We start from the raw sequence: 19,065 nt of genomic DNA, 5'->3' as shown, positions 1-19,065 counted from the left end.
TGGGTTAACATTAGGTCCAAAAAAGAACATGAAAGGCATTTAAAGTGTTGAAGCTTAAAAAGCAAAATGATAAGGGCAGGTTAATTAAGAATTTAATTTTCCATACAGAGAATCTAGAGAATTTTACCTTTGATTATACATTTCTGTGCAATTCTAAAACTTGCCTGCAATATTCTTTTCAGTAACATCTCTAACTAGTTTAAGCTGTTTCCAGGTGTTAGATTTGCTGCCCAGAAACTCCTGAGTTATTTGTGCTGCCCATGGCACTCCAGCTCAGCACACCCTGCCCCTCCCTGGCAGTCACATCTGCAGCAGGACATTTCTCATGTCCATTTTATTTTGCCATCAAACTCCCCCTCCTGGGGTTGTCATCCCAAGCTCTCACAAGGAATCACATTAGTGTCCATAACAGGGGTGTCTGCCTGGCTCACAGAGATGTGTGCAGGGATTTATTTTTAGGTTATATCCTCATTACTTCCCACCCATTTATTCCCTCTGGTAAATGATTGTAGCACATTTGCCCTTTCTGTCTCATTGGTATGGCCAACTCTCAATTTAGTGTTTTGCTGAACTCTTGCTTTTATGCAACTTGGTTTTTAGAGTGTTTTCCTGCATCTTTGCAGACCTACTACAGACCAGGCAGCTACAATCTATAATTTAATCATAATCTATAATTTAATCATTAAATACCTATCAGTTGTTCAAGCTAAATGGAATTCAGCTTTGCTAAATTTGTGTTAGAGAAGAAAAGCAACTTAATACTGAAGCTTTAAACTTCATTTCATATGGCTGCTTCATTCATATGGAAAGTTCTGTCAGGGAACCCAGTGACTCTCTATATTGTTATTTCATGAACAAACCTAGAAGAGATATTTTAATGTACAGAAAGCTGCTCTTAGAATTAGGCTCTGAGGGTAATGTTACCCAGACTGACTGCTGAGCCCAGCTGGAAAATCCTTCACATCATCCTGATTCATGGGAACAGAAAGACCTATCAAATACCAAGACCTGTTCATTAAAACATACATGAATGTGTCCTACTATGGGTAGGAAAAAATATTTAGAATATAGAATATAGGATCATATCCAAAGGGTTTTATTCATTCTTTTCTTGTCCTCACATAGATAAGCCAATGGCAAGGGCAAAGAATGATGTATCATAAGGGCAGGTGCATTTCTTCCATCAAAAATCAGAAAAAGAGAGAGCCAGAGTTCCTATGAGCACAAGAATCTAGGGAAGGAGGGAAGTTCAGAAGGGAAAAGAGGAACCCTATGAAAAGAAAGCAGCAGTTATTATCAGGATTGTGGAGCCCTGGGGAAGTGTAAGGACTTTGCTCTGCTCAGAATTGAAAGCAACTCCACCACCTGCAGGTTTTGCTTTGTTTCTATGCAGATAACCATGTGAGGTGGGACATTCCTGGATATCCAGCTCCTTTCACAATATTGTAGGTGAAAAACCCTTTGACAAGAGTTCTTTTCTCAATTAAAGGTCCTGCACATGTAAATATCTGGATTAAAGTCATATATGCCACTGTATAGTTCCTTTATGCCCTTTTGCTATCAACATGTTTATCTTGTATGTATGCAAAATTATTTCTAAGCCATTGCACAGTGGTATCAGGGCAGAACTCTCAGGTCACACACACTACAGACTTGTCAGTTTGGGATATTAAGGAAGGACAGATCCTCCCCAATGTAAACCAATACCAGAGTAAGAAAAGCGGACCAACACATTTTATTTTTTATGCCTGAAGGAACATGGGCTATTTATTTTATTATGAGCTCAGTATTCTTGTGAATGTTGTGTTTCAAATAGGGAATTGGACTAAGAGCAAACTCTACTTAAGTAGACTAAAACATGACAGGAAAAATATTTCAATAGTAATCTTCAAACCATTTTCTCTATTATCATCACGGTTTTATCATCACCTAATTTTGCACATCACCTAATTTTACACATTGAGGATTTCATGAAAAGCTGAAGAGAAAACATGGAATGATTTTTCATTTGCCAGGCTCTAGATACACTTGGAGAAGATAAAATTAAGTTTCCTTGTAAATTTACGTATTATTTGGGAGACATCCATATCCTCCACTTGCTGGAATTATTATAAATGTTGGAAAATTATGAACCATTATAACCATGACAAAAAAGGGCCTTTTTATTATTTTTTTTCATGTTACTTTCAATAAAATTCAAAGGAAGAGTACCCAAAGCCCATGAAATGCAGTAGCTATTCCCTGGGAATTAAAGGGTTAAATTTGGCTATCCAGGAGAGATGATGAACACAGTTTGATAAATGGGAAGATGGTAGTTGAGGCTGGTTTGTGAAAACCCTGATCTCAGTGATACCAACATGAATGAGCAGCAACTTCCTTGACTCACTGATGTTTATCTAAGGAAAATTAGATGTTTAGCCATGAAAAATTAGAATAATTTTTTTTTTTTTTTGCTCACTGGATTCTGCTACAAAGCCTGCAGAGCAGCTTCCAACCTTTCAGGCATTAAAGATCTGAAAATAATGATCACTCCATAGTGTAGAAAGTCTCCTGGATGAATAATGAAACCTTTCTTAAACCCTTCTCTGCTTCAGCATGTAGAGGCGTTATGTACATTATCTTGTAAGAGATTAAATTATAGTTTTGCTGTCAGACATGCAAATTCTGCTGGAGCTCTGTGAGAAGGTTTACAAGGTAAAAATAACAGTGAAGTGCAAAAGACAGCAATGATATAACTCTCAGTGCCAGTTAGCTGTGAAGGATTCCCACACAAGGGGTAATTTTTCACACTAAATGAATAGATCAAAGGGGATGATTGCAGATTGAATCATAAACCATAATAACAAAACATGCAAAAATGTATTATGGCCAAAAAAATCTCTCGGAAAAATAATGTGAAAACTGAAAACTTTCCACAGCCTTTTATTATTCTCTAAGCTGATTTGTTCTGATGCAGAGTCTCTATTGGTCTGAGATATTCTTCCTAATCTGACCTCTGTGCTCATACAAGCTGTTGATACATGCTATCTCCTATTTCTGAGAGCTCAGAGGCAGGGAAATGTTCTGTGAATTTTATAGTCCTTGCTTGACATTCTCTGACCTGCTGGCAAGCAGTAGCTGCCAATTAGAGGGTGTAGGACAGGCAGAGTGCTGAAGTTTCCCAACCCATACACAAGCCAGACAGAATAAAGATCAAATTGAAATCTGTACAAACCTCCAAACTCCTGCTGGAATGCTCTGTCTAACTGCACTGTTCAATATGTTCACTGTGGAGCTCTCAATACTAAAACCGTTCTCCATCTTCTGGGTTTATTTACTTTAGTTTCAGTTTTTTAAGGGGGATAAAAAAGAGAGAGAGTATGGAACATTTAAGAAACTGTAGTGTGAATTGTTTATAGGTTTTTGACAACTGTGATGGCAAGTGTTGTGTGAGTGCTGTTAAGGTTTCTCCTTTACATATGTATATTTATAGCTTGTTCAGGCTTTGGCAATCTTCATCTCCTTCAGTTTTTTTACTCTCCTCTCTTGACTAAACTCATAACTAATAGAAGAGCCTTTCAATTTGTTTTGTTCTATCATGTAATCTATTCTATCCCATTCTGTTGTTTGGGGTTTTTTTACTAAGTGGAGAATAGTTACCCAAAATCTTTCCAAAATGCTTATTCAAGCGTCTCTATTATGTGCTATTTTATTGTTCTGAAAGCATCTCATGCTGCATTGCCAACAAGCTGGAGATGCTGTAATTCCTTGTGCTCGTGACTCCTCTGCAAACTCTGCTGCAAAGGTAACAGAGTGCAGCTGCTACTGGAGGCTGCTCAGGGTCTTAGATTAGAAATGAGGGTGTGTATTCAATTCCCACCTTTTAGATGTGGGGCAGTTCTCCTCTGTTCATTGGGCAGGTTTCTTTATCTCCTCTGCAACCAATCTTCCCTCCAGGAGATCTCTTCTGTTCATGGGCCACTAATTATTAATTATCTTCTGTCCATGGCCAGTGAGTGTCCCTGCATGGCTGATCCAATTCCACCATCCCATGGGGAGATGTTCCACCCAGGGCAGGAGCCAAGCATTCCTACCTGGATACAATCTGAGCTTTGGGACACCACAGCAGCCTTTGCCCCCTGCATTCCCAGAGGAGCAGCTTTCTGCTGCCCTGCATTGCCAGAGGGAGCCCAGGCCCATCTCCAGCAGCCCTGGAGCTGCAGAGGAAAACTCCCCCCTTGTGCAGGATCCCTGCTGCAGCAGAGCCACAGCTGGCACTGCAGGAGGGCTGAGCCCCCATGGGATGGGGCTGGGACACCACCCTGACACACAGGGGGCAGGTCATGGTCTGACTCTGGCAGTGTTGGTTTGTACTATTCATTTGTATTTCTAATTGTCCTAGTACAGATCTGTTATTCCCACTCCCATATCTTTTCCTGAGAGCCCTTTAATTTCAAAATTATAATAATTTGAAGGGAGGGGGTGTACATTTTCCATTTCAGGGGAGGCTCCTGCCTTCCTTAGCAGACACCTGTCTTTTCAAACCAAGACACTAAGACACATCTCTAATGAGTGTCTGGTGAAATTTATATTTCATTTCTTTAACAAAATCAATAAAAACCTGCTGTCACAGGACTTTCCAAAACAATGTTTCCAACTGTGATTTTATACTTTAGAGCTGTTGCTAGGCAAATGTTTTTTCCCAGTGTTCAGTCCTTTACAACGTTTGACAGCTGTATAGTCTTAAATTCTACCCACAAACTGAATGGATAAAGTGCGGGCAAAAAGGGTTCGAGAACTGGATTTCAAAAGCTTCCCAAAAATTGGCTGTTTATACAAAACTGTGCAACCTGTTGAGATTTAGAATTTGCCAGAAATCTGACAAAAGCTAAAGGCTTTATAGTATTTCAGCATTTCTACTTTCAATTACGGCAATTACATGAATTCGCTGAAAAACAGATGCAAATAGAAGGTATAAAGGAAAAAAATATTGAACCAAGCAAGCTTTTTCAGACAAAAAAAGAAAGAAAACAGAAAAAAAAAAAAGTCTGTATATTTCAGTCTGAGTTTTGGCGGAGAAATTAATTTCATTACACTTAAGTTTCCTCTCTAACAGCCCACCATGAGTCATTCATGGGTTAATTATAGATAATCAGAGATAGTTACCACCACAACAGAGCCCTGTTCTTTGTAATCTAAACTTCTCAGATAAAACCAAATGCTTAAATCTCTCATAGCAAAGGAAAAAAAAGTGGTTTGGGGAAAGTAAAAAGCAAATTGCACAATAAAATTTAATTGGAATTACAGGGCACGTTCTCAAGGATGTTTATTCTTTCTCACTCAGATGGAATAAATGGGCTGTAAATAGCTGTAAATAGCTGGTGGAAAATTCAATTTATGCATCTGTTCTTCTGTTGCCTCCTGTTCCTTTGTTGCACTGTGGCTGTCCCAGAACTGTTTGGACTCTACAATAACACCTCTGCTGTACTCACCTGGCCCAGTTCCCACAGAAGGAGGTGTATTCTGGGATGGGAGACAATATCCTCCAAGAGACACCTATGGAACAGCCTCACTTCATTAATGCCAATGCTCTAATATAACTGTGTTTATAGTTTTGCAGAATGCACTGAGACTATTCAGTAATATTTAATTTACCGTGCAGCCAAGGTGGTTTTTGTGCTTTAATGTTTTTATGTTTTTATGTTTAGGTTCTGCACAACTGTTTGGACTCCTTGCAGAAGTTTGTTAGAGACAGTGCTGAAATTACAGCTTGTAGCAAACTGGAATAGGGGAGAGCTGGGGCCCAGGAAGCAGGGTGAAATCCAGATGTACAGAAATCCAGATGTGGGTGGCACAGCTCTCTGCCACCCACCCACAACCACAAAAATCTCTAATGTGCTGGTAGGAACGTGGCCACACCACCCGGGCCAGATCAACAGGGTCATTCTGCCAGCAGGCAGTGACAGGACATGGGGAAAAATGCTGCCTTTATCATCTGTAAAACAACCCCTTTATCTGTATTCTGTTGCCTTGATTTGCATTCTGCTCCCACAGCTGGGCAGGGTTTTATTAGACAAGAGCCCCATCACCCTAATAGGTTGTTAATAAGGAGAACCAACAGCCATCCGTGCAGCTGAAGGGAGGTTTTGGTAGGAAAATGCCTCCAAAATGAGCGTGCCAAGGAAGTGATGTTGGACGTGTCATATTTCAAACACAACAGGCTGTATGTTCATGTAAATGTTATGCAAATGAGACACAGCCCTCAGGCACCTGGTGAGCTTCCAGAGAGGCCCTGGAGGCTCCAAACTGTTGATTTAGCACATGAGCCTTAGCACTTGTACTGAAATGCATGTGCTAAAATCATACTGAAAGAATCTATGTGTCAGGGACTTTGAAATATATTAAATATTGATACGAGCTATGGGCTCTTCCCATGGACATTTTGATTTCCAGTCAGAAAATGTTGCCATGGGATGATGTTAACTCTTTTAATGTGGAATATTCAGTGGATTGTCTGCATGATTAATTCAAAGCCTACATCAGCAGCAGCCTCAATCCTACTTTTAAGGATAATTATGTCACGGGTAGCAGGAGAAACAAAAAAAATTACAAGAAAGGACACAGAATTAATGTAGTCGTTTGTTTAGAAGATACATCACATGTGGATACAAATTATCTCTTTTTTTAGGAGAAAATATGCTTTTTATTTCATAGAAATAGGGGAAAAAAAGAGGTGTGAGAGTGATGTGGCCTAACCTGAAAGGGGATGCTTATACCAGTCCAGAGGAAAAAAGAAAGATCACATATTGGCTTTGTTTGTGGGAGGTTGTGTGGTTTTAGAGAAAAGAAATTGTATTTGTAATCTCTCTTCTCAAATAATATTTTAGAGGTGGCCCAGCCATCAAGAGAGCAGTCTCTGAGCATTACAATCAGAAAACATGTAGGTGTGCAAGGAGTTGTTCTATTTTTCCCTAACTCCTGCTGCAGTTTCAGACTGCCTAGCGTATCAGGAAATGTGACAAACAATAAGTCAAATAGCAAAGCAAATTATTCCTGTTCATTTAGAAGCCCCAAATTCCAGGAACTTGAGTGGCAGATTTCATTTGTGCACCAGAGTGCTCTGATTTAACTGCAAATGTCAGGGCTTCTGATTTGTGTTTTAAGCCTTTTCTGTTCCATATCATATTTTTGTTTGGTCGGTTTATTCAGATATGCATTCCCAACAGAGTAGTTATGTTCTTCCTAGTAAGACCATGAGTTATATGAAACATTTTTGATACTCTCGGCTCTCTTCCTAAAATATAAACAACTCTTGTTAATATTGTAGAGTCTAGAATACTGCATATGAAAAAGCCACCCAAAATGAATAAAAAATTACAGTATCAAATACTAACTAGGTCCTGAACATGATTGTTGTTTTTGTTGTTGTTGTTGCTAACTAGTTAGCAATCAAAAATGACTGCTGAGAAAACTTCTAATATTACTTCAGAACTTTAGGGATTTGTCAACCTGTTGCAGTATCTTTATCTTGGATTTCTTTGATGCTGGTAAAAGGGAGTTATGCCAAGCTGTGAGACTTTTCCTTGGGCTCTTTTGGCAAATCCATCCAAAAGAAGGAGGCTTTGAGCAGAGCTGTGGTGAGCACGCCAGACAGAGGAAGTGCTGGTGTTGGAAATTATATAATTTTAACATTTTTAACCAGCTTTGGTCCAGGGGGTTGTTTGTCTTTGCCCAGGAAAAAGGAATTAAAGTTTCTTTTCAAAAGTCACTGTTGCCTGGGCAAGTCCTCATGATTTAACATCTACAGCCTGGGAGCAGCACATGAGGATCTAATTAGCATTGAAGGTGAAGGGATCAATACCCACAGGAACACAAATATTGAAAATTGTGTAACTTGGGACCAGTAAATGGCAAACCAATGAATTTCTCTGAATTTTGTCTGTATGAGTATGGGAGAAGTCTAGTAAAGAGCCATGTGTGATGGAATTATTTACTCTGCCACACATGGATGAAATTATTTCTGCTCCACATCCTGGCCAGAACAACATCATTCCCAGAACAAAGTAACGCCTTAATTCTCTAACACTAAAAGTGACGTTGCAGAGTTTTTGTTTTTCCCACAGTTTTGGTGACACTGGGATTTTAAAAGCTGCTCAGGAATCTGTGGTGTAACAAGCACTGGGGTTACTTCTCCCTGCAGCAGCACAGGAGAAGAGGCTCTGATCATCACCCTGGTCCCCAGGTCCTTCAGGGTGTCACTTCTCCCAAACCAACCCTTGGGCTAGGACAGAGATCTGGTCCAGCAGCTGTATGGAAAGTACTCTAACTCAGGTGTCAGCATATATGTGATTGAAGAATGTGCTACTTACACCCTGGATCTAAAACTTTGCTTGATGGTTTTCCAATTTAAAAACAGCAGTCCTTCAAAAACCTGTGCATACAGAACAAAAAAAAAACAAACCTTCCTTGGCTGCTTTTGTGCTCCTGCATTTCAACAGGAACAGGATTTTGTTCAATTAAGTGTTCTGACAGTAGAAATTTGTCTTGCAAATGTTCCCAGCGTCTCAATGAAAGTGGTGGGAGAAGCCAGGGTTTCATTTATCAGCACTGGTGCATCTGATGTGAGAACCATTTCCTGGAGGCTCCTGCTGCCAATTAACCAAATCATATTTGCTGGTGGACTAACACTTGGTTTGCATCGACCTCAGCAGGAGTCTGGAGAGAAATCTTTCATTTGTAGTGGTTGTAGAAATCTTGCAGAAGGTTACTCTGTAAATTGTAGCTGGGCAGGGTTGAATTTTGCATTGTGACACAAATTTTCATAAAAACATTTCAGTGGCCAGAAAGGGCAGGTTTCTTTCAGGCTGTGTTTTGTGTCTACATTTCTGTGTTCTGTCACTTGAGTTACCACTGGTTGCAGTCACCAATTATCATCACATAGAAGGAATTTTTGCATGTGGAGGGGGCCTGGTTTTAAGGGTTGCTGTACATCTACATAATAAAATCAGGTTATAAAGGTAAGTCACATCTGAGGGATGGGAGATACCATGGTCTGCAGCAAGGATCAGACAATTCAACCATTAAGGTTGAAAAGACCTCCAAGAACATCAACCTTCAAACTAATCTGTCAATTAATCCACATCTCATCCACTCACTTCTTGAACACGTCCAAGGATGGGGACTCCACCTTTACCCTGGAGAGCCCCTTCAAATGCCTCACCACGCTTTAAGGGAAGGCAGTGTTCCTAAAATCCATCCTGAACCTACCCTGGAACAACCTGAGGCCATTTCCCCTTGTCCATCGGTAGCTGCCTGGGAGAAGACTCCAGACCCATCTTGCCACAAGCTCCCAATCCAGTCCTTCCTCCAAGACCAGGTGATGAGATGGGCAGCTTCCACCAAACCCTGGATTTGTTCTGCTGCACTCTCAGCTCAACTCTGGCACCAGCAGATGACCAGCCCTAAGCTGGGCTGGGCTGAGCTGCCATGGCACCCTTCCAGGATGGATGGGACTTTGGGAATATCCTCCAGGGACCAGCAGCCAAACTGAACATGTGCCCTGGAGCCACAAATTCTGGTTGTATCCTTCTCCCAGTAAAGGCACTTCCTAGGAAGTAAATTTATATTTGCTTGAGTAACAGCTAAGACAGTTGGGAATTGCATCTGGTTTCAGGTGTCTTTAATGAAGATCTTGGTTACCAGTGGAAAGATTCAATGAGCAGAAAGGCTCCTGAATCACATCTTGCATCGAGAGCTTCATAATTACTGCACATTCAACTGCAAGTTACAATTTTGTTTGCTCTTCAAATCTGGAAATAAACTGGGAGAGACTTCATACTTCAAATGAGTAACGTAAGACTAGAGATCTCCTCAGGAGGACATTGTTGATTTGTGTCCTACCTGGGACACTGATCTTGGCCAAAAATCCTCCAGTGCTAGGAGAGAGCTGCAGCAGTCAGCACAGAGGGTGCTTCGACTGACAAACTGTGCTAAAACTCGATCCTAACAGAAAATGATAAAACTCTGGAGCCAAGACCTCCAAACTGTTCCAAAGGTCATAAAAAAAAATACAAGCACAATAACTATATCTAAAATAAATTTTAAAATAAATAAATAAATAAATATTTTTTCAAAAAGGAAGAAAAAGAAAGATGTATGAGAAATATAAATCTGTCTGTAAATGGAGTTACTGATTACACATGTTCATGAGGTTGTCCCAATCACCAAACACTTCTAGAAACACTTCTGTACCAATTATTCATCACTAATATCTCTAGTACATCTTTAGACCCTCTGCCATGCTAGCACCTCCCTTATAAATCGAATTCTTTGATTTGGGCAAAAAAAGAGAATAAAACCAATCAAACCACACTTCCTGAGGAGCTGGTGAAGCTGAGATCTCCCCTGGGGGTGTGCCCTGGAGCTGTCCTGTGGTGGTGTTTGTGAGGGTCCCCAGGACAAGGTGAGAGATGAGAATTTGACTCCATATTCTCAGAAGGCTGATTTATTATTTTATGATATTATATTGAAAGAAATGCTATACTAAAACTGTACTAAAGAAAGAGAAAGGATACATCAGAAAGCTAAACAAGAATGATAAAGAAAGCACGTGACTGACTCCTCAGTCTGACACGGTTGGCTGTGATTGGTCATTAATTAAAAACAACTCACATGGAACCAATCAAAGATGCACCTGTTGGTAAACAACCTCTAGACCACATTCCCAAACAATCAGATAATATTGTTTTCATTCTTTTCTGAGGCCTCTCAGCTTCCCAAGAGAAAATCAGGGGCAGAGAGGATTTATTTTTCAGAAACCATCTCGGTGCCACAGTCCCTACCTTGATGGCGGTGGAGGCAATCTGGATGTGGTGCAGCCGCCGCAGGGTGCTGTCCCTGTCGATGAAGTAGGAGGCTGCCAGCTGGTGCAGGGTCTCCAGGGTCACCACAGAGCTGTTGGCACTGGGGTCGCTCCCTTCTGACCTCTTGCTCAGCTTCCGTTTGTCCACAAAAATTGTGAGCGACTCCTCTCCTGGGCAGGGAGAGAGAAGCCCCAGCAGGCATCAGCAACGTGCAACAGTAAGGAGAGATTTTGTAAACATTCAACTTGAAGAACATACAAAATATGTTTATTTCCAAGGTCACTTAGTACAGTCATTCTGTAGTGTTCTGTGTTGGCATAAAAGAAAATGTAAACACTGTAATACTTGGGATGTTTGCTTGTTTCCTTCTCTCATCGCTGATTTTAGAAGAAAGGCACCTTGTTACACCTTGTTATGAGCAACCATGTGCTTTCTAATCAATTCAGCAGTGCCTGAAATCTGATAGAACAGTTGCCTTGAACCAAATTTTTCTAACTGAAAAATGTGGAGGTTTCAGAAAGTTGGTGTTTTTCCAAAAAAAATAGACGCTTCAGCATCTTGTGTTGTGGATTTCTCACTTCCTATCTCTTTGTAGAGACGTGGATAAATACTGTTGAATTCAGAAATTTTAATTTCTGTAAGATTATTGAAACCCAAAAATCTGACTTGCTTAACTGAGTTCTTAAAAACATTTTCAGAACACACCTACTGATACTGTCAAATTTTCCATGTTTATCATCTAGTTCATGGATATATTCTTCTATGTTTCAGGCTAAGCAATAATTCGTTCATTTATTAAAGTGTTTAGGCAAAACTCTTTACATCACAAAACAAATTGGAAAAGTTATTTCTGGACCCAGTATTTTCTTTTGTGCAATTTATGTCCAAAATAAATTGGACAGTAGTAAATTTCCTCACTGTCAGAGCGTGTGTTTGGTAACGTGCATCCTTCAACATTTAGCTCAACAATTGATTAATAATGTCATTATACCTGGATTTTAGGTTCTGAACAACTCCACTGAGTGCCTTTTCCTAGTTCCTGGAAAGGAAGTTACCCTGCTAAGGTCTGACTTGCCACTTGTGCTACTTTCACTGCTCACCCATCTGCTGCAGTGGCACCATGCCCGTGCAGAGGATGCCAACTTCAGATGGGATTATGTGCCAAAAAGTAATAGCTGTAGGATAAAAATCTAGGATGAAAACATGACATCATCTTCAAAGGGAGCTAATCTTGGTGGTGAGCAAAGCTAAGTGAGGAACTTGTGCCTGTGTGCAGGACATCACCTCTGCTGGCCAATTCTGACTCACAAAATTTGTCTTTGGTTAACACAAGCACGCTCCTTGCTCCCCAATGTACATTATGTGTTTCCCAGTCTCTCAGAAATTCAGAGGACAGACAAGCCCTTCAGACCTTACACAGGCAAAACTTGCATTATACAGGAGCTTTTTATCTAATTAGACCTGCAGGGCTTGTCTAGAATATTCCTTTTGTCCTGGGAGGGACAGGTGGATGTTCCAGATGGAGCTTACCTCAGCTTCCACCACTACATTTATGCTTCTCCTCCTACAGTTTCCTAATGGGTCATTATTTTGTGCATGAAGTCATCAATGCAGGAATTAATTGCCTGAAGCTCCAAAGAACTAGAAATTAGCACAGCCTCCTTAAGTAACCAGGATTTCCCCACCCAATTATTTAATCTTTCTGCTATAATATGTGGACAAAGGTTCACAACTGCTGTGAGGAGGGAACTGGGAAAACACAGCAAACTCTAATGACCTGTCCCCTGAGAGAAATCTGCCATCAGAACTTGCTCTGGGTTCCAGCTTTGCTGGCATTCAATATGCAATAAAACCCATGCAATAAAACCTGATTTGTCACAACCTGCCATGTGACTCCAGCCAGGAGGAAAGATGTTTCTGGGATCAAAAGCAATGGAGTCGGCTGAGGTTGCAGCCAAGGGTCATGGGCTTTGTGCAGCTGTTTGTGGAGCTGCAAAGACAGGGTTTAGAACGGATTTTAGGAAGGAATTGCTTTCTGTGAGGGTAGGCAGGCCCTCGCACAGGGTGCCCAGAGAAGCTGTGGCTGCCCCTGGATCCCTGGAAATGCCCAAGGCCAGGTTGGATGGGGCTTGGAGCAACCCAGTCCAAGGATGCTTCCAGCCCAGACCATTCCATGGTTCTGTGGTATCAGAGAAGACAACAGCACAATTCAGAGAGTGAATATTGTGCCAGCAACCAGTTCAGGCTGCACAGATTAATTACAAAATTTTCCTAGGAGCTTTCTCTCCATGTTTTCCCCTTTTCCAGAAGGCTGAGGTAGTTTGTTTAGATTAAAGTGGCTTTTGCAAGGTCAACCATCTTTCCATTGAAAGTATAATGAATTGTAAGGGCAAAGAAACAAGGACTTAAAGCTGCAGAAAATCTCTGGAAAAGACTAAAAAATATAATTTTTAGGTTGTTTGTATTTCATTATGACAGAATCATAGACTGGTTTGGGTAGAAAGGAACTTATGAATTTTGTCCAGTTCTCCCCATGCCATGGGCAGACCTTCCACTAGCCCAGGTTGCTCCATGCCCTGCCCAACCTGGCCTTGGACACTCTTTTTCTTTTTTATAAGACCTCTTAAGTCCTGTAATGTCCCAGTAAGGTCTCCCTGGAGCCTTCTCCAGGCTGAACAACCCCAGCTCTCCCACCCTGTCACTGTAGGAAACCTTCTCCAGCCCACAGAGCATCCACCACACCTTGTTCTCATGTAAACACTTTTGATTGATCTGTATTAGTCTTTAATAGAGATTGTGGGGGTCCTTATAGTTCAACAGAATTCTGCTAAGTTTTATTATTAAAACAGAGTTTGAGTTTTGTTCACATAAAAAAAAATCTCAGGCGTTTTTCCGTTCCCTGCTCTCCATGAGCAGACAGCAGAACTGCAACAAAAACTCACATTTCAAAAACAAACAAACAATCAAACCTTGAAAAAAGACAGGGCTGTGTGTTATGATGCTTTACGTTGATTGGAACATCTCAGGAAAAGAATGTTTGGACCATGTCAGAGTCATCACATCATCCTATTTGCTTCATCCTGCTTGACTCTATGCTTTCCATGCAGTGGCTGCTGGGTGTGTTCTGGCAGGATCCCCTGGCACCCCCAGCCCTGCAGGCTCGGTCCCTGATGCCTCAGGTTTTAGCTTTTATATTTTTCAGAGTCGGAACTGCTTTAGTGTGTAGTTCTGAGCTTCATATTAAGGACGGTAAGCTTTCTTCACAGAGTAGAGAGACAAAACAATTCCTTCTCTAGCTGGGGACCAAGGACAAATGATCCAAATCTCAGGCCCAAGAGCACAAACAATGGAGGAATGAAGAGAGGAAAACAAGAAGGATGGGACTGGATGGGCTAAAGCTGGAATTGGACAATTAACTGCAATATGCAAATGGAGCAGAACTGATCAAAGTGAGAGACCTCATGCCCATTCGAGCATTTTGTGACCATTTTGGTTCACCTTGGGTGTAGCCCTGGCTGGGCTCCTGTGCTGCTCAAGGTGGATGCATTGAGGCCCTCTAATAAATCCCTACTTCATTCTTTAACTCTGTCTAACCTCTGGTCTAGGTCAGCCTTCTCAAGGCATCATCCCCACACCCTGACAGATATATTTGGGTTTTCATTCGTTATAACCAGACTGAAATGACTTTGAATTCTTACATGGCATCTCACACAAGAGATGTCTGTATCACTCATCCTGGCTCATCACTGGCATTCCCAGGCACTGTGCTACCAGCAGGTGCCATCAGGGGCAGCTCAAAAATATTTGCTGCCCAAAAGACTTTTCACATAGTTTTTCATCTGTCAGAGCTGATTGAGCTCTTCTAGAAAAAGTGGATTACCCTCTACATTGTTGCTTAGGCACCCGTGTCCCTGCAGAGCTGTGAAAAGGCTCCCTTCAGCACCTAGAGCTCCAGGGTCTGGGAAGTAACACTGCTAACTTGGATTTAGGGATGACAACTTGAGTTTTAAGTTCATTTGGAGAAAATGAAACCCATGCCAAAAGAGACTCTTGTGTCACATTGAAAACATGGAGGAATCTTGTTTTTCACTGGTTACTGTCTGTCACCATAAAACAGGCTAAGACATCCAAGCATCAGCTAAAAACAAGTGTGATTTAGAAAACAAGGTTATGAATTTTAAGGATTGAAAAGGAGTAATGACAGTGAACATTTATAAAACATGATTATTCAGCATCAAATCCTCCCAGCTGTGCTTTTCACAAGATCTGAAAGCTGCATTTGCTCTCCTTCCCAAAATTCAAGAGACACTAAACTTCACTTTCTCAGGTTTAAAGGAAGTAGCATGGAAACACACAATTATGCTCACAAAACAATGCCACATAGCCCAGTTGAGTGGTTCAAGAAGCTCTCAGTCACTACAGGAATGTTTTATTGCCATGTAGGGCTGTCCCTGACAGATTTTGTCACTGCAGGTGCAGGGGACTGATGCTCATGCTCTTCACTGACCTTGCCACAGTGTCCAGTCCTGTCCCCACCAGCCCTGGAATATGCAAGCTTATAACTTAACTTCAATTTTTAATTCTTGCTAAGTTTATAGGAACATATTATCCATGACATATATTTATAAATTCTACTAGGTCCCAACAACATGAGAAAAGAAAAGAAAAGAAAAGAAAAGAAAAGAAAAGAAAAGAAAAGAAAAGAAAAGAAAAGAAAAGAAAAGAAAAGAAAAGAAAAGAAAAGGGAAAGAAAAGAAGTATATGGGAATTTACCCAGATATTCAACCTTCCTCAGACCATTTAGATGTAAGGCTCCTAAAGAAAAATAGGATTCAGAAAGTAGAAATTAATTTTGCCTTTGTCTTAAAACATATTCAGGTATTATTTAAATTATTTTAATTATTAATTATTTAAATTAAAAATATAAATCTCCATCAACGTGATGGAATTGGAATAATGCTGTAACAACTGTAACTAAATATAACCATCTATTGAAGGAGTAAATATATTTTGTTATACATAACAATACATATTCATATGATTTAAATAGTTAGTGCTATTTTCTGCCTCAGTTGTTGAGAGACTGTTTGCCTGTCCCCATATCTTTGGAATAATAAAGAGATTATAAGCCTTGATGTTTCATATTTTCATCTGTAGACTGGAAAGTGGTAGGAAAAAGAAGTTATCCAAGCAGTTCCCATCACTTCATGTCAGAAAGAGAGGAAACAGGAATAAAAGGACAACACTCCAAGGTAGCCATAGCCTAGCATAACCCACAGATGCCTGCTCAGAGCCCTCTCTTCATACACAGAAATGTATCTTACACAGGACTAAAGGTCTTTGGTTTATGAACTCCTCAAAGGTTTCTGATTAAATGAAACACCTCAGCTACTACCTAAATAACTACACCTAAATACATACACCAGCTACTACCAGCTAGTGGAAAATCTATTCCTGTCTGGATCACCAAAGGTACCATCAGGGTTTTATCAGGTCATTTTCCCAAACTAAAGCAGATGCTGATGGAAATGCACAGGCTCAAAAACTATATAAATTAATGTCACGCCAGATGTGGTATCATTTCCATGGTTCAAGTGAATAACAGTGCACGTTAATTCTATACAGACCATCTGTTTAAGGATTTAAATTTTTTCTTCATTAAGTAAACGGGAGAGGAAAGAAAGTTAATGTGTTTTGTGCTTTTTTTTCCCCTCCCCTTAGCTTCCATAATCTTAAATTCTGGGGAATTTACATACCCAGACGAGGGGTGTGACTGGTATATGCAAATCAGATGCAAAATTTTCAAGTTTCTTTCTCACATCAGTCATTTGAGGCTGTGCCCTCCTTCCCTTATTTGCCAGTAGTTTGTACCTTACCTTGAGAGAGTGTTATGGAAAGCAAAGGTCGCATCAGCAGTTAGTGTAAGTGCTAATAAATCCTTCAGAACCCATTGAGATTCACTGTTTTACACCACTTGACAACTTCCCCCGTCTCTGCAGGCAGAATAATTTGCAGCTCCGGGGGAATATTAATGAGGGACAGAAAAGCTGGAAAACTGAAGGTGTAACCATCACTCTCGCAGGGCTGTAATCAGCGGAGAGAGGTTGGGGTCCAGCTGATCTGCCCACTCCTGTTAAGACTGTCTGTTTTAAAGACAAAATTACCTCCTTTTCTTCCGATTCATCAAGCCTTCAGCAGCATCAAGGGCTATTTCCTGACCCGGAGAGCTGAATGGATTGATGGTTTGGTAATGAACACCTTGAGCAAAGATGACTGACAATAGCAGTAAAAATAAATCGACCTGGAACTTTTCAGATGACCACTTAGGCAGTTGCCTAATGAGGTTCTGGTTTCACAAGAAGCTGTGGGATTGTCCTAAAAATTGGTTTATTCAGAGCAGTTTCCTGGTGCAAGGAGCTCTTCTTTGAAGAACGTGCTGTCTTCATCTTGCAAAGCACCCAAATTAGTCTCACTTCACCCAAATGCCTGGAACAAGAGCCAATCATTGTGGTGTACTAATTATCCTCATCACCAACTCTATTGCTTTGCTAAATGGCCTTTTCTGCAGGAACAGCATTAAAGGGAATGGCTTTAAAGCTGGACGGATTCAGTTTTGTCCTCCTATATCCATCCCACAGCGGTACCCCAGGCTTCCCAACATCCTCCAGCTTCGAAGCTCACATCTGGTTTTTTGCAATCCTTTAAAGTGTAGCTCCAGCAAACTGCACCATCCTTGCATAATGTTGAGGACAGGCAGAAGAGGAAAGTATGAAAGCAAAACAAAAAATGTATAAATGCATAAGGAGAGAAAGTCATAGTAAGTGCTCAGTCCACTGGGTCACACAAGGTCCTTCGATCATGCAGCTCGTTATGGACTTTGGGCTTATGGCACCAGGAGATAAAATTTCCATAAGAAATAAAAGCAGTGAGAAATGTCACTTTCCACATTATCTTGTGGCAGCAAGAAATATAGAACTTTTTTCCCTTGGTTCTCATTTCTGGATGCCCTTGAGGAGTGTATTTCTGTGTTTGTGAATAAAGACTAGGGAATGTTTCACAAACAACCATGTGCAAGAGTTCCCTTTATGCTCAAAAAGGGATCTTTATGGAAACCAAATGGTCACAGAGGCACACAAATCTTATCACAGCCTCGTTCATTTGCCAAGTTTTCCTTTCTGTCCATGAATACAGATGATTGGGGATTCATTAGATAAAAGTACTGTGCACACTCCATTTGGTCTTCTGCTTTTAACAAGCTACATAAGTGACAAGCTTTCACAATAAAACAACTTGTAATTAAAGGGAAAGTACTAATACATTATTAAAATAATAAAAAAATCTAATTATGTGTTAATCAAATGTGGACCAGCATCTGTGGGAATCCCCATTCAATCCAGCCTGAAAATGAGAACTAACACATCCAGGAAAGTATGGGCTTATTAGCTACCTCATGAAAGCTTTCTTAGAAATTACTAATTCCCTGTAATTATTGTAATTAAACCGATTTTTCAAAGTATTCAGCACCCATCCAGTGATAATGGAAGGCAGCAGGTGTGCCTCAAATCATGCCTAAAAATTGAGACTGGGGACCTAAATCAATCCCCACGTTAATATGAAATCTCCCTTTGACTGCATTAAGCAGTGACAGAGCCCAGAAGCCAACTCTGTCTCCCTCTGAGTGAAAATCTGGGCAAGGCTGGGGCCGCTACTGCATTTTAGAGCCTTTCTGAGGTGAGAAAATGGTGCCCTACCTCAGCTACCTGGCAGCAAATGCTAAGGCTTTGGGGAGAATACTGAAGGTCCAAGCTAGAATTTTCAGATGTCCTCAAAGGAAACGCCATTAAGTTTTAATTTTTCTTAGGTCCAGACCTCCTGAAGGTTGTCAGCTCCGTGGCTCTGTGGTGATCAGTGTGATGCTGCTGCTTTGAATGTAAAGATCTGCTGTGGTCATGTCAGAATGTTTTCTGAGAGCTGCTAGATCCAGTTTCACCTTATCAATGAGTTTCATCACATGACTGAGGAGCTACTGCTATTTACATTAGGTAATAATTAGCCGATAGGTAGCAATATTGAAAAATAATTTTTACCATTGGATAATCCTTGAAGTGGGATGCATGCTGCAGCCAAAGCTTTAGTTCTTATGCTTTATATTTTAAGGAACATTTTCTTTCTCTTCAGCATTTAGTTTTCCTATTCAAATGTGCCATGTGTTCTATACTCAAGA

General features: G+C 40.6%; 1 protein-coding gene across 1 annotated transcript in view; it reads right to left on the bottom strand.

Moving 5' to 3' along the window:
• Positions 1-19,065, bottom strand: part of LOC131560121 (BMP/retinoic acid-inducible neural-specific protein 3) — a 199,023-nt gene that overhangs the window by 69,847 nt on the left and 110,111 nt on the right. Inside the window, exon 4 of the mRNA XM_058808788.1 lies at positions 10,821-11,011. Coding sequence (XP_058664771.1) covers positions 10,821-11,011 — 191 coding nt within the window. The remainder of the gene's footprint in view (positions 1-10,820; positions 11,012-19,065) is intronic.

This window comes from Ammospiza caudacuta, chromosome 7, assembly GCF_027887145.1.
Source record: "Ammospiza caudacuta isolate bAmmCau1 chromosome 7, bAmmCau1.pri, whole genome shotgun sequence".
NCBI lineage: Eukaryota > Metazoa > Chordata > Aves > Passeriformes > Passerellidae > Ammospiza > Ammospiza caudacuta.
The sequence above is the reverse complement of the archived record's forward strand: the minus strand, read 5'-3'. Positions and strand labels throughout refer to the sequence as shown.